This window comes from Canis lupus, chromosome 11, assembly GCF_003254725.2.
Source record: "Canis lupus dingo isolate Sandy chromosome 11, ASM325472v2, whole genome shotgun sequence".
NCBI lineage: Eukaryota > Metazoa > Chordata > Mammalia > Carnivora > Canidae > Canis > Canis lupus.
In genome coordinates this window covers 56,586,244-56,611,284 of record NC_064253.1, presented here as the reverse complement: position 1 = coordinate 56,611,284, position 25,041 = coordinate 56,586,244, and the positions used below count along the sequence as shown (strand labels likewise).

Here is a 25,041-nt window from a genome sequence, read left to right as displayed (position 1 = left end):
GCAACATTTCAACACTCTATAGAAACCTGTTGTTTTCAAAAATACGGTCTGGAAAACGCTGGACCAGATTTAATTTTGAGGTAGCTTCTAATATTGAAATTCTACAATTCTGTGATGTGGGGTATCAGTATGCAATAAATACTGCTTAGATAAATGTCAATGTCAAAAAAAAAAAAAAAACCTACCACAAAGTCCCAATTAAGCAAAAGATAGACTTAATGATCTTGTTAAATGAAATTCCCAATTTCTGACTATTTGCATTTACAGTACTTTAAAATAACTTTAGATTTAACTATTGTTGCCCTCTCTTAGAAGGGATCATAAATTTACATAGGAGCCCTAAAGTTTTTTATTTAACTTTTTGTTAATGGAAATTTCAAGTGTATTCAAAAGACAACAACAACTTAGTGAACTTAATATAGCCATTACCTACCTTCAAGGATGATCAGTAGATGGCTGGTCCTGTTTCATCTAACTGCCATCCATTGTCCCCACTTCTAACAGTTTTGAATAAAATTCTAGATTCAGATCCTTTCATTTGTAAATATTTTGGTAAGTATATCTCAAAGACAACGATGCTTTTAAAAGGCACGACCACAGTATCAGTAGGTGTCTATTTAGGAGACAGAAACCCTGCCAGATACTTTCACAGAGAGAGTTCAACAGAAAGAATTGTTAGCTATGGATTGAAGAATTAAAAAAGCAAAAAAGGAACAATAGGTCTCACAGAGGTTGTACGTGTGGAAAACAGCCAACAATTCTAGGATTGAGGGGACGAAAAAAAGAAGATGGAATTATTAAAACTTCAAAGCCTCAAAGAGGAGCCCTGTGGGGGGAAACTCCAACCTCTGAGCAGGGGCTCTGCTTGGCTGCTGCTCATGCCTCTGAGGTGGGTGCTCTGGGGCTGGTACAGCGAGTGCTGGAAAAACTGCACAGGGAAATTAACTGTCGCCATTGGAACAAGTGATCACTGCTGTGCTGAAGAAGACCCTACCAAGATGATGCCAACAGGAATAGGAAACCCAAACAAGAATAGTAAACCAACAGGAAGGTGTGGTCAGGGTCTTCCAGCTTTCCAGTGTCCCCCTACTGCTCCCTATGGGAGGATTCTAGCAGGGCATCTGCTGGCAATGGGGAAATGGGGTCTGCAGAGTCCGGCCCTGGCATTGCAAAGAAAGGCTAGTCCCGTTATTGTACCTAGAACACATGAACAAAAATTCTGTAATATCAAATATCCAGAAAGTGTCCATACTTCCCTTACAGTTTCATAGTATTTTTTTTGGTTTTATAATTTTTTAATAGTTTGTTTGAATCAAGATCCAAATGTCTGTATGTTGCTGTTGATGAGAACTCTTTTTTTCATGGGAAGGAAAAAGAACCCTGTAGAGGGATGATGGAGAGAAACTCACTTTCAGAGAAATGTCAGGAAGGCATGTCTGACATATAATAAAATCATCTTAGGAAAAAGAGCCAGGGAATTAATGAGTCTAAGAAGAATTTATGTCTGAACTCCAATCATGGTGCACATCAGAAAAGACACCTTTGGTCAAAAGAATGGAAGTATCCTTGGCCATACTTTATTAAAATACATGAAAAAGTTAAACTAAAAGCAAGGCTTGTGATAAAGTGAAAGGCTGCCTACTAATAGAAGTCTGACAAAAAATGAAATGTTCGGACCATTTATAAACCCAATGTCCTACATGTCTGCGCTATACCCTTTCTTAAGAAGCTTAAGCTCTACTGTGAAGCTTTGATAAAGAAATACTTTTGACAGTTAAAGCCTTTATTAAAATTGATATTACTCCAAAACTCTTTAGAATATAATTTAAGGTGCCTGGGTGGCTCAGTTTGTTGAGCATCTGCCTTCAGTTCAGGTCATATCACAGGATCCTGGGATCGAGTGCCGTATGGCACTCCCTGCTCAGTGGGGAGTCTGCTCCTCTCTCTCCCTCTACTCTTTTCTCCACTTATCTTCTCTCTCTTCTTAAATAAAATCTTAAAAAATTAATTTAGAAGGGGTGATGGTTTAGGTATAAGGAGGGAGATTATTAGGTATATCCCCCCTCCCCACCAAGTGCTGCATCAGTAGTTTTGGTGACCAAGAAAGACCTTTTTCTTTTCCTTTTTTTTTAAAGATTTTATTTATTTATTCATGAGAGACAGAGAGAGAGAGGCAGAGACACAGGCAGAGGGAGAAGCAGGCTCTTCGTGGGGAGCCTGACGCAGGACTTGATCCCCAGAACCCAGGATCACACCCTCAGCCAAAGGCAGATGCTCAACCACTGAGTCACCTAGGCGTCCCCACCAAGAAAGATCTTATCCAGGACTACAGGTAGGTGCAAATGGCTCTACTATATGTTTCTACAAATTAGAAAACATAACACTGAGAAGCTCATAGCTGAGTTTTTATTCTGTTCTGTGTTGTGCTATTGTGTGACCTTTCTTTTTCTGACTTGCAATTAGGATACAGTGCACAAGGTAGACTTCCAAGTTGACAACAAATGCTAAAAAATTCATATCTCTCTTATTAACCAATGCACAGTTGAAAGGCTCTCTTATTAGAAAAAGAGATAGGAAGATGCATCTACTGAGAGCTTTTGATGCAAATCTAATGTGAAGCTCTGAAGCTTCAAGAGTCATGGGAGGTTATCCCCAAAATGAGAGATTTGGGAGGAAGTAATGCTCTTCAAATCTGAGAAAAGCACATTATGTGAGACTGGTGAGCATACTTAGATATGTGTATTCCTTAAAATATAATCCTAAAGTTTTGAAAGTATAATTGATAACTACTAAATAGGCATAGTTTTAAGTCACAGGTTTATGTTTTTTTTTTTACACAAAGATAAATGATAAGAGTTGCCATAGTCATTTTCTTTTTAAGATTCTATTTATTCACGAGAGACACAGAGACAGAGAGGCACAGACATAGGCAGAAGGAAAAGCAGGCTCCTTGAGGGGAGTCCGATGTGAGACTCAATCCCAGGACTCTGGGATCACACCCTGAGCCGAAGGCAGATGCTCAACCACTGAGCCATCCGGGCGTCCCTCCATAATCATGCCTAAGGAGCAACCACAGTTCTGTTTATTTTTATTTTTAAAAAATTTATTTATTTATTTACTTGAGAGAGAGAGAGAGATAGCCTGAGCAAATGGAGATGGAGAGAAAGAATCCTCAGGCGAACTGCTAAGTGTGGAGCCAGATGTGGGGCTGATTCCAGGACTCTGAGATCATCAGCACCTCAGCTGAAAACCAAGAGTCAGACACTTAACCTTGTGAGCCAGGTGGGCGCCCCAGGAACAACCAGGGTTTTAAACCTAATGCCACCATTCACCTGGTAGAAACATAGGCTAATTTTAGCCATCAAACTTGGAGGAAATTAAACCCTTGGAGTGATATCCTGGTAAGCTAAACTTAAAAAGTATAAATGAGAGTTAAATAATATTAGATTAGGAACAATGATTTAAGGCTCTACTGTACAAGTTTTAGGGCACCTACACACCCTGGAACCCGGAAGAAAGCAAACTGAGCATTTCCGCCAATTCTTACCTGTACCTCCGTATTTGTCTGCCATGTTGATATCAATGTCAGATTTTAAACTCAGCATAGTCCTAAGGACATCATCACTGCCTTTTCCAGCAGCCCACATAAAGGATGTTCTTCCTTCGAGGTCTGAATCATCTTTCACTGAAGGATGTTTTAAAAATACTTTAACTGTTTCCTGTAAGAAAACTTCATTATAAAAAATTGAGACAAGAGGGTAGCATCTTCTTGGGTAATAAAGCCAGTGTTATATGTGACTTCCGCTAAGACCCAAAGTATTTTTTCCCTGCCTTCGAATCAAATGAAATTATCTTTTTATGAATAATGAAACTACAATTTCCATTGAAAGTAACAATCCTCTTTCTTTATATATTAGTTTTAGTTTCCATGCACTTCAAATACATAACCTAAACTCCCTCATTCAACATACTCATAATTGAGAACAATCATTCTCAATCAAGTTTTAAAATTTTATAGGTCACTTTTTGATAGATGAAGTGACAGTTAAAAGACTAACGAGTATTCAGGGTCGTGAGAAACATGAAGATACAGGTTTTCTCGGACATTTTACATGCAGAGACCTGTATACTCAGCCATGCCTATAGAGAAAGTTAATACATTCTCTCGTTGTGGTTTTGTGACTACAATTTAAAAATACTTAATGTATTTATTGTATTATTATTAATAAATATATGTGGCTCCTGAGAAATGCAGTGTTAAATTCATTTAAAAAGGTATTTATTTAGCAATTCCTATATGCAAGATCCTTCCTCTATGGAATCACACAAAAATTAGGAACCACAATAATTCTAACAGTGCCTAACAATTTTATTTATTTTATTATTTATTTTTTTAGTTTTTATTTAAACTCCAGTTAGTTAACATACAGTGCAATATTAGTTTTAGTAGAATTTAGTGATTCATCATTTATATACAACACCCAGTGCTCATTATAACAAGTGCCTTCCTTAATGCCCATCACCCATCTAGCCCATCCCCTCCACTTCCCTTCTGGTAATCCTCAGTTTGTTCTCTACAGTCAAGAGTCTGTTTTATGGTTTGCCTCTCGCTCTCTTTCTCTCCCTATGTTCATCTCTTTTGTTTCTTAAATTCTACATAGGAGTGAATCATATGGTATTTATCTTTCTCTGACTGACTTCACTTATCGTAATACTCTCTAGCTCCAGCCACATTGTTACAAGTGGCAAGAATTCATTCTTTTTTCTATTCCATCACATATATGCCACATCTTCTTTATCCATTCAACAGTCTATGGACACTTGGGCTCTTACCACAATCTGGCTATTGTTGGTAACAGTGCCTAACAATTTTAACAGGGGTTAATATTCACAGCATTTTAAGTTGCCTCTTTTCTTAAGCCCCAGATACTTACAAACTTTTAGGGAGATCATAGAGCCTTCTGCTTGAATGGAAGTAAAACAGTTTCAGAAAAAGAAAAATTCTGGATGCTGTGAACTGGCCAAAAATGTATTAAGCACTGACACTCAATACTTTAAAGCAAGAAGAAATTCAAGGGCTCACCTAATGCAACCCTTCGTTTTCCAGATGAAGAAGTTTAGGTTCAAGGTCATGTAAACCTTGGTGGCAGATATAGGAGTAAAACCCAGGACTCAACTGCTGCACACACTGCTTCCTAGTCTTATCACTTAATGTTGAGCTGCTGAGGCATTACAGTGTCATGCTCCTGGGATCTAGTGTATATGCCTTGCACATGCTAGATTGGAATAAGCAAGTGGTTTTTAAAAGCTGGTGATGTTTTGGTGTTTTTTCTTTCATTAATTCATAAATATATCTTTGTTGGGTATGTTTTCTTAATGAAAGAATGTTTGCAGAGGTTTTGTGGGTCTTGTTGATGTTACTGTTTTGTTTTTTTTTAAAGATTTTATTTATTCATGAGAAACACAGAGAGGAGAGAGAGAGAGAGAGAGAGAGAGAGAGAGAGAGGCAGAGGGAGAAGCAGGATCCATGCAGGGAGCCTGACATGGGACTTGATTCCGAATCTCCAGGATCACGCCCTGGGCTGAAGGCGGCGCTAAACTGCTGAGCCACCCAGGCTGCCCAACTGTTGATGTTTTCTAAACAGGGAATTAGAGCCTCTATGGGTAAACATAGTCCAAGATCAAGGGGGCTTGAAACTGAGCTTAGAGGGACACCTGGGTGGCTCTGTGGTTGAGCGTCTGCCTTTGGCTCAGGGGGTGAACCTAGGGTCCTGGGATCAAGTCCTGCATCGGGCTCCCTGTGAGGAGTCTGCTTCTCCCTCTGCCTGTGTCTTTGCCTCTCTCGGTGTCTCTCATGAGTAAATAAATAAAATCTTAAAAAAAAAAAAAAAAAGAAACAAAGCTTAAGGAAATTTGCAGAATTCTTTAAAAGTCATCTCTGTAATTGGCAGATCATCCAGAGCAAGTATTTCTTTGAATGAACATCCATCATGTTCTGTCATTCTTCCTTACTCCCAATAGCTTAGTCCTTAATTGCTGGTATCTGTGCATGTGTTAAATCTGGAATCTAACACTTGGGTTCAAGATCTTGGCCAAGTCATTTAATCTCTCAAAACCTTGTTTTCTTCCTCTGTAAATTAGGGATGCCATGTCCCCTCACAGGCTTGTGTTGAAATATGAATTGAATTCTGATTTCCATAGGTTGATTAGGCTGGGCCAGTGAATTTCTTAACTACCTAGAACAAAAAAGAGTTCCTCCTCAAAATATATTTTGTATTTTTCTGAGATAATAGAATAATGAGAGATACTAGAAGAGAATAGTTTACCAAAAGTCTAGGTGATAAAATTTTAGAAATTCCACGAAGGAAAGAAGACAGTTACAGTTGAGAGAAATACTAGGTAGGAAAATAAGATATTTTAGCAATCTGAGTATTCAGTGATGCACTGAGGAGGTCAGGAAGATGGAATTACACTCTGCTGATAGCATTCTTTTAATTTAATGAAACCAAAGTTTTCACTACACATACCCATACAGAAGCCAGTAAAATCAGCTGTGAGTGCTCTGACATGTGCCTCTTTGGATGAGTCTCTAATTGTTGGTGGCCACTTATTCAGGAAACTGAAACAGCCTAGCTGTTATCATGTTGCTGGCTGGACCGAGTTAAGTAATGGATGAGAAAGTGCTTTGTAAACTATAAAAGGTGGCAAGGGAAGAATTAGTAATAATATTCAATATCTTTGGAAATGGTAATTCATATTTTGGTTTTCTCAGCTGTATAATGCATAATACTATTAGCACTAGCAATAGTAAGAATGCACTGCATTTCTTGAGTACCTGCTCGGTACAAAAACTAATGAGGCACTGGTCACAAATTTTCTCTAATTTTTATACCCATCTTGAAAGAAAAGGTATAATTATCCTCATTTTACATATGAAGGAATTAAGACTCAAGAAGTAAAGAAATTTGTGCCGGTCATCTAGCCAGCAGAGAGTGGAGTCAGGATCCCAGCCAAGCCTAGACTAGTTCTAAGAACTTGCACACTGCTTTCAGGACAATTACAGATGGCCAAACACAGTGCATATAAAATGTGAGGGTCATAAAATTAACCAGAAGATGAAATATACTTACACAGAACAAAATGTTACACCGAAGAGTTAATATAAAAATTGTCTTAAAATTTCCCATGACTAACAACTTTACAAAGACAAAGACTATCCCTCGCATCTCAGCTAGAGCCAAGAGTATGAGCAACTGTTAAAATATAATTGCCACACAGACACAAAAATGAGTACCCGTATAACTGAAATTTGAATAAGATCAGTGGATTGTAGGAATGTCAATTTCCTGTTTATGGTATTGTTTCATAGTTTTGCAAGATGTTTCCATTGGTGTAAACTGGGTTATGGGAATATAGGATCTTGCTATTATATTTCTTACAACTGCATATGAATTTCTAATGATGACAAAATAAAAATTTAATTAAGGGAAAAGATAATTGTCATGTTTTACTTACGGCAAAGTTACTCTGAGCTGCATAGTGCAAAGGTGTTGCTCCTTGGCTGTCGGATGGGATGGTTCCAGACTTATTTCTTTCTAAAAGGAGATGGACAATCTGTGCATGGCCTGAAAGCAGACACAGTGAGGCCGTTATCACATCAAAGGACTACTTAATTTGTAATCTGTTTAAAGGGAAGTTTTCTGAATAGCAGCCCCCAGTACAGCCTCTTCCAACTTCTCACAAAAATATTATGATAATGTAGAACAGAGGCAAACACTCACAACACTAAAATCTTAGTGCTTCAATCAGAAAGGAAATGACAGTCATTGTAATTGCTAGGTTGAGAAAAAGTTATATTAGGTACAGCTCATCGCATTCCTTGACCTCACTATAATAATGGTGGGAAGCCAGACCCTGACTGCCATCACTGTCCCTCATCCTGGGTTCCACTGTATAGCCAATCAGCACTGCACAGCTATTCTCTTCTGCTCTTCAGGAGGACCATCCATAATACATCCTCTTGTGATCTCTGAGGCCTCCTCTGAATCTCCTCTACCCTCCCTCCTCCACTTTTTTCATATCTAGGCAGTGATTACAAGTCCAAGGAACCAAGTGACAGGAATGATGAGGTGGTGGCAGAGAAGGTAATCTACAGGGCACTTCTGCAAGCAAGGAGCTGTAGAAAGGATCAAAGAATGAATAAACCTGGTAATAGCATATTTGGAATATGCATTATTCCAAAATGCATAGATCAAAGAATGAATAAACCTGGTAATAGCATATTTGGAATAGCATATTTGGAATAGCATATTTTCCATATTTGGAAACCTGAATTTCATGAATTCTATTGTTTGAGCATACTGGGGACCCAGGCAATGGAGATGTCACATCAGCAGAACAAGGACACACTGAAATCCAGGCAGAAAAAGGGAATCTGAGTGGTAGTTGTGCTCATCTACCTGTTCCTGGGTATGATCCAAGATGGAGTTCTCGGGGATGGGAAAAAAGTAGGATCACAGGCAAGCCATCAAGACACATGCCTTATTTGAAAGATAAAGAGAACAATTCAGTAAAGGCAATACGAAAACATACTATGGGACGGGAAAAAGAAACACCATCATGAAGATGAAGTGCATACCTTGGAAAATGATCTAGAGAAGGATCCAGAGGAAAATTTCAGGACACTGTTGGGCATCCTTGACTTGTGCAAAGAGATAGCTTCTAAGAAATAAAACAAAATATCCTAAGAAGGACACAGTCTGAAATGAAAGGGTGATGGAAGGAGGCGAAAAGAAAATAAACCAAGATACAAAGAAATTTGGATGAGAGTAGGAAACCAAAATACAACCTCAAATACAATCTATGAAAAGCAGAAAGAAATCAGAACTTATGGAACAAAAAGTCAATGTATTGATATGGAGACAAATTTGCCAAGTCCTCCCAGAATGCAGAGGAAAGGAAAAAAGGATGAAAGTGCACACTGAAATGAGAGCTAAATAATAAATCTGACAATAACACTGAATGCAAAAAGTATTTTTAAAAAAGCACAATGTGGGATTTAAAAAGTAAATTCATCATAATAATTGGGAAAAACTTCAGATTATATTAACAAATACTAAAAAAGTGGTAAGTAAATTGTGCTAAGTCCCTCATTTTTAAATGAATGGAAATCGATAGATATAGTTTTGCTTTTAACTCTGACTCAGGTTTTAAAAAGTTTTTGATAATTTAAAGTAACCACTAGTAGAACCTAAGAAACTTGCTAAAACATTAGGTAATTCAAAACCAAATAACAACAAACCTAACCTATATACCAAAAGGCAGAAAACAAAGGAAATGGGGGCAAAAAAAAAAAAAAAACCCAAAAAGAAAAAAGGGGGAAAAAAACACCCAAACACTGGTAATACTCAAAGAGCAGAATAGCAGAAAAAAGACCAAATTATTTATCTTACAAGTGACTATTAGTGACTAAAGACTCTCAGATTGCATCTCCTGCAAAATCAGACAGATACACATTATTTATACTCTCACCTAACAGAGTGATCCCCTCAAATTTGGTTAAGTAAAAGGCTTATCAGGAAAATAGAAAGAAAAAAATCATATATCATAGTATTGGCACAAACGCAAAGTTAAACCCCCCACAAAATACACAGGCATTGAATGTGAAAAGATTATTTTATATTTACATTTGTCAATGATTGTGCATTACCTTTAAAATAAAAATTAAAACATGTTAAGACATTATGTTGAAATTAAAACCAATATATAACAGAGAATACATTTATATTGCTAAAATTTTTTCTTAAAGATTTTATTTATTTATTCATGAGAGATGCAGAGAGAGGCAGAGACACAAGCAGAGGGAGAAGCAGACTCCTCACAGGGAGCCCAATGTGGGACTCAATCCCAGGACCCCAGGATCACAACTTGAGCCAAAGGCAGATGCTCAACCACTGAGCCACCCAGGTGCCCTATATTACTAAAATTTAAGCATATGACAGAAGGATTTAAGTATGAGATGCCACATATCAATTAAAAAGTAAAATAATTAAAAAGGAAGTGGGAGCTGACAGAGAAAGGGAAGCCATGGGAAGTTTCTGGTATTCATGTATTTCCTCCTACCATTGATTCTTTGATTTAGTCAACTCACCTAGTAAAGCTGCCCAGTGAAGCGGGGTTCGAAACAAGTTATCATAAGACGTTATATTGCAGCTTTCATATGAGGTCAAGACATCAACCACTGTCACATTCCCATCGGCGACTGCAAAGTGAAGAGGTGTCCGACCCTCATAGTCTTGCCAGTTCAGTAAAGATTCCGTGGGAGCAGCATCCTATTTTTAAGGAAACAGAGACTTCAGACACGTGGAATCCTCAATGAATCACACTGGACGTATGCATTAGCTGAGCAATTTTCTAAACTTGTATATTCTCTCTTAGCACAAAATGGTAAAATTCAGGAAAAAAAGTACATGTTCTAAATCTTTAAAAATTTGTCATGTTTAACTCTAAAATATGAAAAAAAGATATAATCAATACCAACACTGATTATCCAGATTAAATAGGTGTCAATATCTTGCCTAATGTGCTTTTGTATCTGTTATGGAGTCAGCTAAAGCTGTATGTTTTATACTTTTGTTACGTATGCGTGTATCCATAAACAATATGTAAATATGTATATTTTCAGTATTTATACTTTTGAGTTCTTTCAACACTATACTTTTGGGTATATGTTGAATCTAGTTCATTTGTTAAACCACAATTTAATTATCCATTCTCCTACTGAGGGATAGTTAGGTTATTTACATTTTTCCCACTATTAACAATTATGCTGCAATGAACATGCTTCCTTTACAAGGTCCCAATGTGTGAGATTTTTCTCTAGCTCAGATGCCTAGAAGAGAATAGCTGTGTAGAAGGATATTTACTTTTTTTTTTAAGATTTTATTTATTTATTCATAAGGGACACAGAGAGAGAGGCAGAGAAACAGGCAGAGAGAGAAGAAGCAGGCTCCCTGTGGGAGCCCGATGTGGAGCTCGATCCCAGGACCCCAGGATCACGACTTGAGCTGAAGGCAGATGCTCAACCACTGAGCTACCCAGTTGCTCCGGATATTTACATTTTTAACTAGGTATTATCAAACTTTTCTCCAAATGGCTACACTAATTAACACATCCATGACAATGTGTAAAAGTTTTTATTTCCCTACATGCTGGCACAACTTAATCCCTTGGTATTATCAAGCTTACTGGATTTTTTCCCTTATAGGTATGGAAAGCATTTTGTTGATGTTTTAATTTGTATTTATTTTATGAATGAGATTGGGATTTATCATATGTTTATTGGATATTCTGTTTAAATTGATGGTTCATATTTACTCATTTTTTCTATGAGGTCTTTGTATCTACTGTTTAGGTCCCTTTCAAGAATAGTGGACTTATTTCCCTAGCTGCTGTGAGTGCTGTTGGCAGATGACCCTCAATGATCAGGCTCCTGTGATTGTTTCAGCTAAAGAGAATTACCTCACCCAAGGTCATATGCCTTCCCAGATCAGGTCATATCCAAAGCCAAGTCCTCCTGCCCCAATCTGAGAACTCTCCAAAGGGCCACCCAGATTTAGAGCTGCCTGTACAGTCATCCTATTTTATTAAAAAAGTGCATGGAAGGTATTGTAAACACTTCAAAAAAGGGAAGTAGAATTTTATCATGGTGGTATTTTAGGGCTTTGAGTCTCCCAAGGACTAAGATGTGTTTACAAGGGAAAAAAGAAAAGCCAAGTCTGTGAGGAAATAAGATATTATGATTGACAATCCTCTAGGGACTTCAGATAATGGAACTGACACATAAAGCATATAAAATAACCATCTATAAAACATATAAAACAAAAAGTGAAATAAAAGGTGAGCAAGGAACAAAAACTATCAAAAAGACCAGGCAAATGTGAAAACACCAAACCAAAACAAAAAAGAACTTTTAGATGTAAAAATATAATTACTAGGATTAGAGGCTCGATGAAGAGGGCAAATGACGGGAAACATGGATAATAAAATAAAAAGGTCTAAAATATGTGTAATTGGGACCCTGAAGGCAAGATTGTAGAGAATGAAAGAGAGGTAATATTTAAAGAGATAATAGCTATATATTTTCCAGAACTGATGTGCAATGAGAGTACACACCAAACAGGACCAAAAAATAAATAAATAAATAAAAAGCACCATACCTAGACACATTGTAGTGAAACTGTAGGATACCACACAGAGAAGAATTTAAAAGCAACCTGAGAGAAAAGATAAATCATCTATAAAGTAATAACAATTAAACCAATAACAGACTCCTTCAGAAGAACAATGAAAGGCCCAAGGCAAAATCATAGCCTGAAAGAGTTGAGAAATGATCACTGCATATTCAAAATAATTTTATCTTTTAAAGTCTAATTTGTATGTTATGAGCAAAAGGACTATATATTAGAGTGCTACAGTTTGTAAGCTGGAATATGAGAAGGAATGGGTAGAAATGCCAAAGAATCCACTGATAAATATTCAAAATTAATAAGAAAGTATAGTAAGTTAGTTAGATACATATTCAATGAATAAAAATACCAACTGCATTTCTATGCATCTGCATCAACTAGTTAAATATGTATCTTAGTCATGCTAAAAAAAAAAGTTCAGGGTCATCTGGCTGGCTCAGTTAGTAGAGAATGTGACTCTTAGGCTCATGAGTTCAATCCCTATGCTGGTTGTAAAGATTACTTAAAAAAAAAGTGCCAAGCAGCATTATTTTTTTAAAAAAGATTTATTTACTTATTAGAGAGAGAAAGAGAGAGAGAGAGAGAGAGAAAGAGACAGAGTGCATGAGAGTGAGGGGCAGAGGAGAGAGGGAATCTTTAAGCAGGTTCCCTGCTGAGCCCAGAGCCCAACCAGGGGCTCCATCTCACCACCCTGAGGTTATGACCTGAGCTGAAATCAAGAGTCTCAAGACACTTAACCCACTGAGCCACCCAGGCACTCCAAAGTAACACTATTTTTTTAAAAAAAGATTTTATTTATTTATTCATGAGAGACACAGAGAGAGGCAGAGACATAGGCAGGGGGAGAAGTAGGCTCCCTACAGGGAGCCCAATGTAGGACTCGATCCCTGGACTCTGGGATCACAACCCGAGCCAAAGACAGACCCTCAACCACTGAGCCACCCAAGCCCCCAGCAACACTATTTTTAAATAGTGAAAAACTAGAAATAGTTCCAACTGTTTATGAATAATTGAATAATGTGTGGCTTTTTCATAAAATGGAATACTATGTAACAGTAAAAAAATAATATATTACAGTTATACACAGCATAGGTAAAATCGCCAGCATAATATTGAACAAGGAAAGCATGTTGCAAAAGAATACATTCAATGTGATTCCATGTATGGAAAATTCAAAAGCATTAAAAATGAAACAATATATTGTTTAGCGATACAAATGTATGTGGTAAAACTATAATGAAAATCAGGAATGATTAACACGAAATTGAGGATGGTGGCTGCTTCTCAGAAAGAGGAGAATAGAACAGTGCTGAGAGGTACCCAGGGAGCTTCAAAGGTAACGGTAATCTACTTGTTCTTAGATCAGAGATGAGGGCCACCTAGGTGGCTCAGTCAGTTAAGCGTGGGACTTTTGATTTTGGCTCAGGTCATGATCTTGGGGTTTTGAGATTGAGCCCTGTATTGGGCTCCGTGATCGGTGCTGAGCCTGCTTAAGATTCTCTCTCTCTTCCCCTCTGCCCCTTCCCCACCCACTGCTTCCATGCTCTCTCTCTCTGCACCCCCCAAAAAAGGAAAACTCAGAGATGAGTACATGAGTATTTGTGGTTTCCCTATTCTTTATATCTTATAAGTATTTTACAAATGTTACCTCTATGCAGTATTTAATGAGCATAAGTATAAAACAACATCAGGGATGATAAACACAAATTGAGTAAAGTACTTGATGGGGGACCGGACAAACGTGGCATGCAGGAGAGAATGTATTGGGAAACAGGCACATAAGAAGGGTGCCAGGGTAGCACAGTTGGTTGAGTGTCTGACTCTTGGTTTTGGCTCAGGTCATTATCTTAGGGTGGTGAGATCGAGCCCTGGTCGGGCTCTGCGCTCAGCATGGAGTCTGCTTGGGATACTCTCTCCCTCACCCTCTGCCCGCCACCCCTACCCTTGCTCTCTCTTTTAACTAACTAACTAACTAACTAACTAACTAACTAACTAACTAACTAGATAAATCAAAAAAAAGAAAGAAAGAAAGAAGAAAGAAAAGAAAGAAGAAAGAAAGAAAGAAAGAAAGAAAGGAAGAAAGAAAGAAAGAAAGAAAGAAAAACTGGCACAAGGGAATTCTGTGTGGTCTTAAACAAGCACTAAAATGTTCTATTTCTTGAGGGATGGGTTCACATGATTGCTGTATTTCTTTTGCTTCATAATTTGTTTGTGTGTCATATATAGGCTTTTGTATATTGGCTATTTCAAAATAAAAAGTTGTTTTTTAGAAAGGTCTAGCAGCACCACCGTACTCACCAGAATGCATCGCACTGTATGAACAGCACTTGGATCCTTGTGGTTGGCTGCCCAGTGAAGTGGGATCTTGCCTTCAACGTCAGGAATCCCAATGTTGGAATCATGCTTGATAAGCAGCTTCACGTGCTCAGGGTTATTGTAGTAGGCACTCCAATGCAGAGCTGTTTGCTGCAAAATTTAGAGTCTCAAAAAAACAACAGTAACAAGAGTAATAGTAACACAACAAACTTTTCCCAAGCTTTTATTGTGTGACAGGCAGTATTGTATGAGCTTTATACATTTTACCTCAGATAGTCATTATGACAACTCTGGGAGATAAGGACTCTTGAATTTGCATGTGACTGATGAGAAAATGGAGCACAAGGAGGATGAGTAATCTCCTTAGGGACATAAAGGTAGTAAGTGGTCCAACTAAGATTTTTTTTTCAAAAAAAGATTTTATTTATTTATTCATGAGAGACACAGAGAGAGGCAGACATAGGCAGAGGGAGAAGCAGGCTGTATGCAGAGTCCAATGTGGGACTCGATCCTGGGATCACGACCTGAGCCAAAGGCAGATGCTCAACCACTGAGCCACCCAGGTGTCCCTCCAACTAAGATTTTTAACCCAGTCAGTCTGAGTGTAGAATCTGACTTCTTAATCATGATAGGCACTTAGGTCATCAGGGACTAATCAATAAGATTAGTAATACTGAGAAAAAGAAAAGCAGTACAGTAGTTTATGAATAACTATCAACAAAGTAAGTGATATTGATATTACACCAAGCACCTTAAGAATTTCATAGAATGTTTTGAATTTCAATATCTATCAAAAAGAAGATCTATGCACGGGAAATCACAGATCTGGAATCCATTTCTTACATCAAAGTACACATTTAAATTTAACTATAATTTTACAGGATAAATTCTTATACCTGCCATTGATGTTAAGACATATGTAGAGAATACAGCAACACTTACTTTATTTCAGATAAAAGTTTATAAATGAACATCTTGATGGGACACCTGGCTGGCTCAGTTGGAAGAGCACACAACTCTTGATCTCAGGGTCTTGAGTTTGAGCCCCATGTGGGGTGTGTAGCTAACTTAAAAATAAATAGAATAAAATGTTGTCATAAATAAAATTTATTTTTTTAAAAAAATGACATCTCAAACTTGTTTGCATTGCTTTAAAATATCCTTTGCCATTCTCATCAATAAACCACAGTAAGAGTAGTTTCCCTATTAGAAAGGTTACTGAGGGAACACAGAAATGGTTGTGCTGAACATTATCCCTTATAAATAGCAGTGTCATCAATTCAACCTAGAATCAGATCATTTAACAGGCAGGAACCAAACTCACTTGCTACAATGAGAACTTTAAATGTTGACATACACAGTATTCATGGAAAGTGTACCCATGGTCATTTAATAGGAAGAGTCACTCATTACTTTTCGTTTAGTAATGATTATAGAAAAAACCAGTCACAAATACAATAGCAAGTAATTTCTGATAGCCACATTTTTTCTTTACTTCTCTTTCTTTCCTACCTTCCTTCCTTCCTTCCTTCCTTCCTTCCTTCCTTCCTTCCTTCCTTCCTTCCTAGTAGGTTCCATGCCCAATGTGGGGCTTGAACTCACTTCCCTGAGATCAAGAGCCACATACTCTACTACTGAACCAGTCAGGCCCCTGGAGCCACATTTTCTTTTCTTAATTTTTAAAAAATTTTATTTATTTATTTATTTTTCACATTTTCAATAAACAACATGTACCGTTTCTGTAATTCCTTTGCCATGTTATGTTTGTTCTGAATATACTTACTGAAATGTAACATTAGGTCTGTTGAATCTGATAGCACAAGTTTGGAATTATATTTTCTACATCTTTAAAAAATGTTTTTCTAGTAATTTTTTAAAAGATTTTATTTATTTATCCATGAGAGATACAGAGAGAGAGAGGCAGAGACACAGGCAGAGGGAGAAGCAGGCTCCATGCAGGGAGCCCGATGTGGGAATCAATCCTGGGACTCCAGGATCAAGCCCAGGGCCAGAGGCAGGCGCTAAACCACTGAGCCTCCCAGGGATCCCAAGTAATTATTTTTTTTACTGTAGTAAAATATAGGTAACAATTTTTTTTTAAGATTTTATTTATTTACTCATGAGAGACACGAGAGAGAGAGAGAGAGAAAGAGAGAGAGAGGCAGAGACACAGGCGGAGGGAGAAGCAGGCTGAGAGAGAGAGAGAGAGAGAGAGAGAGAAAGAGAGAGAGAGGCAGAGACACAGGCAGAGGGAGAAGCAGGCTCCATGCAAGGAGCCCGACATGGGACTTGATCCCAGAGGTCTCCAGGATCACACCCTGGGCCAAAGGCAGCGCTAAACGGCTAAGCCACCTGGGCTGCCCAACAATTGTTTTTAAATGTACGGTTCAGTGGCAGGAAGCACATTCCCACTGTTGTGCAACCATCAGCACCTTCCATCCCCAGAACTTTTTCATCTCAAACTGAAACTCCATGCCCATTCCACAGTGACTCCTAATATCTACCTCCTCCCAGCTTTTCACTTAGCATAGTATCTTCAAAGTTCATTCATGTTGTACCATGCATCTGACTTTTATTCCTTTTTAAGGCTGAATAATATTCCATTGCATGTACTGCATTTTGTTTCTCTAACCATCCAGCAATGGACATTTGAGTCATGCTCATCTTTTTGCTATTGTGAATAACGCTGCTATGAACATGGATGTATAAATATCTGTTCACATTCCTGAATATCAATTCTTCTGGGAATATGCCCAGAAGTAGAATTTCTGATCATAGAGTAGTTCCATGTTTAGTTTTTTTGAAAAATTGTCATGCTGTTTTCCACAGTGGCTCTGTCATTTTACATTCCTACCAGCACAGCACAGGGTTCAAATTTCTCCACATTTCCACCAAAGTCTGTTATTTTCTGCTTTTGTAATAATAGCCATCCTAAAGGGTATAAGGTGTTGTCTTATGGGGTTTTTTTTTGGGGGGGGGGTCAGTTTTAATATATGGTATAACATTATTGGTCTGTGATGGATTGGAAATTTGAAGAAAACACAAAAAAAACACACACAAAAAAAACACTGATGGGATCCTTCCCATCAGATTGTTTGAGAATCATGGCTCTAAGCTTTCGTCTTGCTCTCTTCTTGGTGCCTGCCTGGACCTTGCAGATGTTTTTCTATCTGTCTGACTGGATAACCTCCTATCCTTGTTCAGTAACAGAAGAATACATAGGACTGGAAGATAGCAGGGAGTTCCTAGAAGATACTGGGGAAGATATTATAGAGCCTAAAGACATCTGTGACTTTGTAAGCGATTAATGGTCTTTGTGGTTTGATCAAAGTACTTTTTTAGTGATATATTAGCACTACAAACGCTGTGAATAAGGAATAATATTAGTTTATGGTCGTTGTAAAATAAAGTCAAAGTTAATTTCAGAACCCTGGGTTATGTGAGTAACAGCTAAACAAAATCTAAAAACTACACAAAGAAACTGTGAGAATGAAGGGATCATGAACCCAGAGGGTTTAATCCTAAGTGTTTTAATTACACGGGAGTATTGGAGTTAGCAAGACTCTTGTGATTCGGTGCCTGGTGGAAAGGAAGAGGATTTTTGCACTCATCTAATCGAACACCACAATTTTTTCCTGTAAACAATGATTAAAGCATTGATCAAAACAGTGACCGGCTTGTACAATATGCTAAAATTCAAGGTCTGGGAAGATGAGGGATCCCAGCAACAAATGGCAGAGCAGCTGTGAGAGCCAAAATGAAATGAATGGTATTTATTTTATAACTAACATGTATCGAGAGCATCCTATACACTAGGCATTGTGTTAAACCCTATTTATATATCTTATCTCATTTTATTTTCAACAACCCTATCATTCCCTTTTCACACAGGAGAAAATTGAAGCATATAGTGGAGTTAAGAAAATTTGCCCAAAGGTGCAGAACAAGTAAGTAGTGGCTTCTAGATGGAAACCCAAGGACTCTGATGCTAAAGCCCAGGCCATTAAACTACTATGCACTGCCTACATTGCCCCAGGCATTTGGCCACCACGGCTAACCACCAATGGTAATTATCGCTACTAGCTATGAAATAATAGGGTCTGGGGGTAGGTCTGGGTTGAATTCTGGTCCTGCCACTTGGATCTTGGACAGAATTTTAATCTCACACTTCAGTTTCCCCATCAGTGAAAAGGAGGTGATACTATCTACCATACATGGTTGGTAGAAGGAGAAAATGACAGAATTTAAGTGAAATGTTTCACTGGGAAGTACGGGGACTAGGAAATGTTCCATCAAGTGTATGAGTGATAATTCTTCCTTGAGATTTCACATCATAAAAGGAAGCATTTGTTCTTTGCTCTTATTTGCCTCCAATTCTGACAAGTCCCTTACCTTGTTTTTATCCTGTGTATCCACTTCTCCTGGTGCCATAAACTTCAGCAGAAGCGCCAAACACTTGGGGCTCTTGTGCCGGGTGGCCAAGTGCAAAGGGGTCATCTCTTCCAGATCCTTTTGCATCCAGTTTGCCCGGCGTGTAAGTAGGAGTTTCATGAAACGATAATTTCCCTAAAAAAAAAAAAAATAATAATAATAAACATAAAAAATGATAAGAGGACATTTAGCTTGGGGCCAAACATGTTTGAAATTTTAAAACTTTTTAAGCAGTTTAATTATTCTACAAGAGTAAAAACATTCAGATAAATTCATCCAATGAAAAACACGTATAAGTCCATTATTCCATCAATTGTTTTACTTTTTCATGTTCCCTTCCAACCACTTCCTGGTGCATACGGTTTATACAGTGGCTGGTTGATGTTTCCTTTTTTAATTTTTTTTTATTTTAAAGATTTTATTTATTTATTCATGAAAGATCGAGAGAGAGGCAGACACACAGGCAGAGGGAGAAGCAGGCTCCATGCAGGGAGCCCGACATGGGATTCGATCCCAGGACTTCAGGATCATGCCCTAGGCCGAAGGCAGGTACCAAACCGCTAAGTCATCCAGGTATTCCCCTGGTTGATGTTTCATTCTGTTTAAAGCACTATCTTTTATTTAGCTGTCCCTATGATCCTTTCCAGTATTTTTTCTTTTCTTTCTTTCTTTTTTTTTTTTTTTAAAGATTTTACTTATTTATTCATGAGAGACACACAGAGAGAGGGCAGAGACATAGGCAAAGGGAGAAGCAGCATCCCCATGGGGAGTCTGAATGCAGGACTCGATCCCAGGACCCCGGGATCATGATCTGAGCCAAAGGCAGAAGCTCAACCACTGAGCCACCCAGGTGTCCCTTCAATATTTTCTTTTATAAGAAATGCTGCAATGTACTTTTATTTCCACATAGTATTTCTTTTCTTTTCTTTTCTTTTTTTCTTTTCTTTTCTTTTCTTTTCTTTTCTTTTCTTTTCTTTTCTTTTCTTTTCTTTTTTCTTTTCATACAAATAAATGATCAGGAATCAATCCACTAGGTCAAAGGAGTTTGTACAGTTTATGGGTTTTGGCGTATTTTCCAAATTGCTACCTACTAGTGGCAATGGGTAGATAGTTTCAGCTCGTTTTGACCAATATGGCATCTGTGATTTACATGCAAAGTATAACAACCTTTTGAAATGAGTGGAGATTTAAAAACCTAAACCCCAGGTGAGGGGAGTGAGATTCACCCAGGTTGAATGTTTTGTTCACAGTCATCTGATTAATAAAATAGGTGGTTAGTTTTCTTGGAGAGACCTCTGTACAGTTACAACTGAGATAGACGCATCTTTGTTCAGAGTCTGGGTCCTAGACTCATCTGGTCACCTAAACGCCAGCCCAGGAATCACTGCAGGCTGTCCACTTGCAGGCAGTACTCTCCACGTCAGTTAAACTCTCCAATCTGGTACTGTCAACCCATCCAGAGAAAGCAGTTTAGCTCCAGAGGCTACAGCACTGGTGGGGATCCAGGTCAACTGTATGTGTATGTAATATGGGAGCTTTGAACCAAAACAGAACCCTCAAAAACTAGTTCTTTGGAGCTCCTTCCTGAGATCTGGTCCCATATCTCCAATTCTGGTTGGGGCCTTCAGCTTGCCTGGTACCTTGAATACCTGACATTCAACATGATCAAACAGTATGGCATGAACCAGTTCTCTGCCTGTTTCATGCCTGCATATTCCTCCCTATTCAAAGCAGAGTGGTAATCCTTTTCATCTTCTGAGATCCTCTACGTCCTTAATGTTGTTGGAAAGGGGAATTTTTTTTTTTTTTTTTAGCATTATAATGCATTGATAGTCTAAAAAGGCAGGCTTGGACCAAAAAAGCCAAGTGACTCAGCTCAATTGTTTCCTTTCAGGAAGGCTTTCCTTGACCGCACTAATGGAAATTACTTTGTTAGGCTTTATTCTAGTACCTTTCCCATTTCCTTCACAGCAATTTGCTCAGCTTACAGTTACATATGTAATTGCTTATTTCCCTTCACTGTGATCTCCGTCACAGGCTGTAAGCATCATGGAGGCAGAGACTATATTTTATTGAGCGTTGTACTCAGCATAGCTCCTGGCACAACAGACATGTTTGCTTGAGCTCTGAGTCAAGGAGTGGACATAAAATATCTTCCAGAGGTTTTTCTTTTTGTTTGAACATTCTTAATGTTGCTATATTAGATCATAACAGTTAAGAATCCTAATACTCAGATCTCTGGTAGTTGGTCACTCTTACTTTTTAATGTTTTATTTATTTGGGCATCATTCATCTGGGTTTCTCATGTCATCCAATGCCAGCTTTTGAGAGGTAAGGTTCTAAAATTTCCTCAAGAGGGCACCCTGCTCTAAATCTCTTGCCATCTTTTCTTTGAAGAAAGAAATGGTACCCAGGAAAAACAAATCTATATGGTACTTCTTACCAAAAAATAAGACTTGACCTTTTTTGAGCATAACATTTCAAATATTATGGAATAATTCATCATGACCTTTTAAAGATATTCAATCAGACAATCATTTTGATTCTGAAAAGGGAAGGCAAAAAAGAATATGTTGGTGTGGGTGACTACTGGCTTACAGACACAGCACTTACATTGTTCTGGGAATTCAACCTATACAAAGCAAGATGCACTCAGTAATAATATTTATTTATATGTCCACTCACAAAACCCTAATTGAGTCCTGTTATGAAGCAGGCAGTATAGCAAAATGTTTACACTAAACTTTACTTAGTACAAAGCTCTTTGATATAGATTTCATCTTTGTTCCCTACAGAAGTAAAAGGAAAGGTTTTACAGATGAAGTAAAGTATCTTCCTGTGCCTTGATTTCCTCATCTGCAAAATAGGGCTAACAGGAATTGAGATTATTGTGCATGTGAAATGATAAAGATCGTAGTTGTAAAGTACTCAGAACAGTGCACAAAGCAAATGCTTGGTAAATGTTTGCTAGTTTTATTATGAACAGCCTTCCAGTGTGGGGGAGGCAACAGGACGTAGCCGATCAAGTAGAACCAAGAATGGCTCATGATGGAGGGCATACAGATAGAAAGATCTGACTCTCTATATGCACTTCAACTGGTGATTATGGAGAGAACCAAGGTTAGGGACAAATAAGAGTAAAAATAGTTGGAATGTTAGAAATAGTAGTTTTCTGATTTTTTTCTTTTCTTTTCTTTTCTTTTTTTTTTTTTTTGCATTGAGAAAGATGCCTATATTCTGCCTACAGATAATGATGACATTGGACCAGTAAGGGCATGCCCAGAAGGAATTCAGCTGGAACCCTGGGGAGATGTCAGCTTCTGTTCCGAAGGACAGAGACACAAAAGAGTTATTATCTATGAATGCTGGGACTAGAAACACTATAATCTGTTTGGATCACGGTCAACTTCCTGGTCTCATGAACAAGCATTTATAAGATGCCTTGGGTATGCAAACTCAATTCTGAGAATGAGCAGAGGAGACAGAGAACTCCAAGAGCTAAAATCAGGAGAATATTTCTAGAGTCAGTGGAAAAGAGGAAGATACCAGTCTGAGACAGCAAGCTACTTTGATAACTCTCTGAAGGTTGTAGGACTCTGGGGACCCATATCCCAGACAATTTTACTTCCTGTAAAGCCCTCTCGATACAAAAACAAACAAACAAAATGTCTAAATGTTTCCTCAATATTGCTTGAAATTCAGACTTCTTAAGTTTTCTGTTTGATTCCTAAATGCAAGAATTAGGAGGATTTGGAAATTAATCATTTAGCACCATCTCTTAGGGGCACACAGAACCTGATCCTGAGGGATCTGCTTTTATAATTTCTAACTGAGTAGGAAACAGTAAAAGAGTGAAGGAGATTAAAAAAAAAAATCAAGAGTATATATTCTTAAAAAAAATAAAACAGATCTTATTTATTTATTTGAGACAGAGTGAGAGAGCCCAACAGAAGGAGGGGGTCCGAGGCGGTGGGGAGGAAGGGCAGGGAGCTCAGGGATCATGACGTGAGCTGAAGGCAGATGCTTAACCAACTGGGCACCCAGGTGCCCCAGAGGAGTAGATAGTCAAGAAAACTGGTGGTAGTGAGCACAAGTAAGAGAGCTGAAGGTATAGAAAAGTCCTGATTTAGTCACTAAGAGGACATTAACCCTGATGTGATCAGGTCTGTTATGCCACTGAAATGAAAAAACACTTACTAATGTCTCTGAAACACTGAATGAGATACTTGTTTTAATAGGTAGCCATAATCCTCACCTTAATCTTCCTGTCATTAACAAGGGCTTCTTTAGTCTGAGATGCAAATGATTATAACATTTGGATTTCCCCTATATGCATGAAAAGGACTATGAAATCTAAAAGGGTAAGAAAGGATAAAAAAGTTCTCTGATGTGGAGAACAGCATTTGAAAGGAGTCTGGGAAACAAATCCAACCAAAATGCTACTTTTAATCTTATATTTTTTGTCTGTCCAGTTCTCTAAAATGGACTTTTTTTTTTTTTTTTTTTTAGAAAAAAGCATATAGTCAGGTAATCTTAATAACAATAATAAGGAGTTTTGAGTGAAATGCCTGATATTTTCCTTTAGGTTTTTTATGTTTAAGAAATAAAACACAACAGAGATAGTGGATGCTCCCTTTATGGCCCTCTCCAATGCCAACACCTTCTCTCTCTTTTTAGAGACTACTACCCTGAGTTTGGTGTTTATCATTTCAATGAATGCTTTAATACTTTTGCTTCTTACACATATATGTATCCATAAGCTACAGAGCATTGCTTTACATGTTTTCAATCTTTATATAAATAGTACTGTATGAATCACTTGCCACTTTTTACTCAAAGCAGCATTTTTGAGATTTATCCAAGTGGCTCTGGTTCATACATTTTCATTGGAGAAAGTATTTTGTCATATGAAAATAACTGTAGGTCTTTATTCTCTAGAGGAATATTTAGCATGTTTCCCATTTTTCACTATTCCAGACAATATTGTAGTAAATTTTCTTGTACATGTCTCCTGGTAAAATGTGCACGAATTTCTGTAACTGCCAGGTTGAAATTGCTCTTTAAAGTAGCTACTCCAATTTATATTCCCCCCAGTAATGTACAAGAATTCTTATTGCTGCACATCCTCACCACACTTGGTTTTGTCACACTTGTTAACTTTTGCCAATAAAACAGATAACACAATTATGTTTTACTCTGGACTGAATTTTCATTTCTCTGATTGAGGTGGAATGTTTTTATATGTTTATTGGCCATTTGCTTCCTCTTCTGTGACTAGCCTTTTTTGTGTTGTTTACTCATTTCCCAATTTAGTTATTTGTCTTTTTCTTAATGATCTGTAGGAGTTATTTACATATTCTGGGTACTAATTCTTGGTTGGTTTTGCAAATATCCCTCTCTTTGTGTGGCTTGTCTTTTGCTTTGTTTATGCTCTTCAACTGGGAATGAATTCATGATCTGAATAATGATATTGCTAGCTTTCTTAGCGTTAGAGTTCTTCATCTATTTTGGAATTTTTGTTTGCAGGCTCATTTTAAAAAGAAGACTGTTTGCTGTTGTTTTCCTTTCCTTTCCTTTTTTTCCCCTCTCTCTTCCCTTGCTCACCCTTACAGCTGCTAACACCCACTCCTGGCCCACTAAGAATCTGCTCTTATAATGTTCCCTTGCAGCCCTATCTCTACTGATAGGAGGGATGCTTTCCTTGTCTGGAGGCTTGATCTTTGTCCTGCTCCTACCACTTCTCTAGATAAAGAGCTTCCTCTAAAACTGTAGCCTCATATTAAGGTAAACAATACTCCCTAATTCTAAGTATTTCCTTGGCTTTAGTGTGAATATGACCACTCTTCACTCAGTGGGAAAAATGGGGAGTATCTTCCTGAACCAGAATATCTGAAATCATATAATACAAGATTGTTCTCTGTTCCTGGTTAAGTGCCTTAATTATTAACTTCTAGACTACTGGCAACTGATCTTCAAAACATTTTGAATCTCTACCTCTACATTTCTTCTCCAAGTGGCTACCATATTTTCTGTATCTGACTCCTGG

General features: G+C 37.8%; 1 protein-coding gene across 12 annotated transcripts in view; it reads right to left on the bottom strand.

Moving 5' to 3' along the window:
* INVS (inversin) overlaps positions 1-25,041 on the bottom strand; it is a 156,089-nt gene that overhangs the window by 61,302 nt on the left and 69,746 nt on the right. For 10 of the 12 annotated variants that reach the window (XR_003130078.3, XR_007414096.1, XM_035697274.2 and 7 more), the window contains 5 exons: positions 18,957-19,130; positions 14,547-14,714; positions 10,151-10,331; positions 7,516-7,625; positions 3,548-3,719 (listed from right to left, as the gene is read on the bottom strand). Coding sequence is in view for 10 of the 12 variants with exons in the window: in XM_035697274.2 (XP_035553167.1) it covers positions 3,548-3,719; positions 7,516-7,625; positions 10,151-10,331; positions 14,547-14,714; positions 18,957-19,130 (805 nt within the window). In the remaining 2 variants the exon portion in view is untranslated. Of the gene's footprint in view, positions 1-3,547; positions 3,731-7,515; positions 7,626-8,459; positions 8,541-8,638; positions 8,722-10,150; positions 10,332-14,546; positions 14,715-18,956; positions 19,131-25,041 lie in introns of those variants that run through there. The other 2 variants (XM_049116309.1, XM_025433065.3) reach the window with 2 other exon arrangements.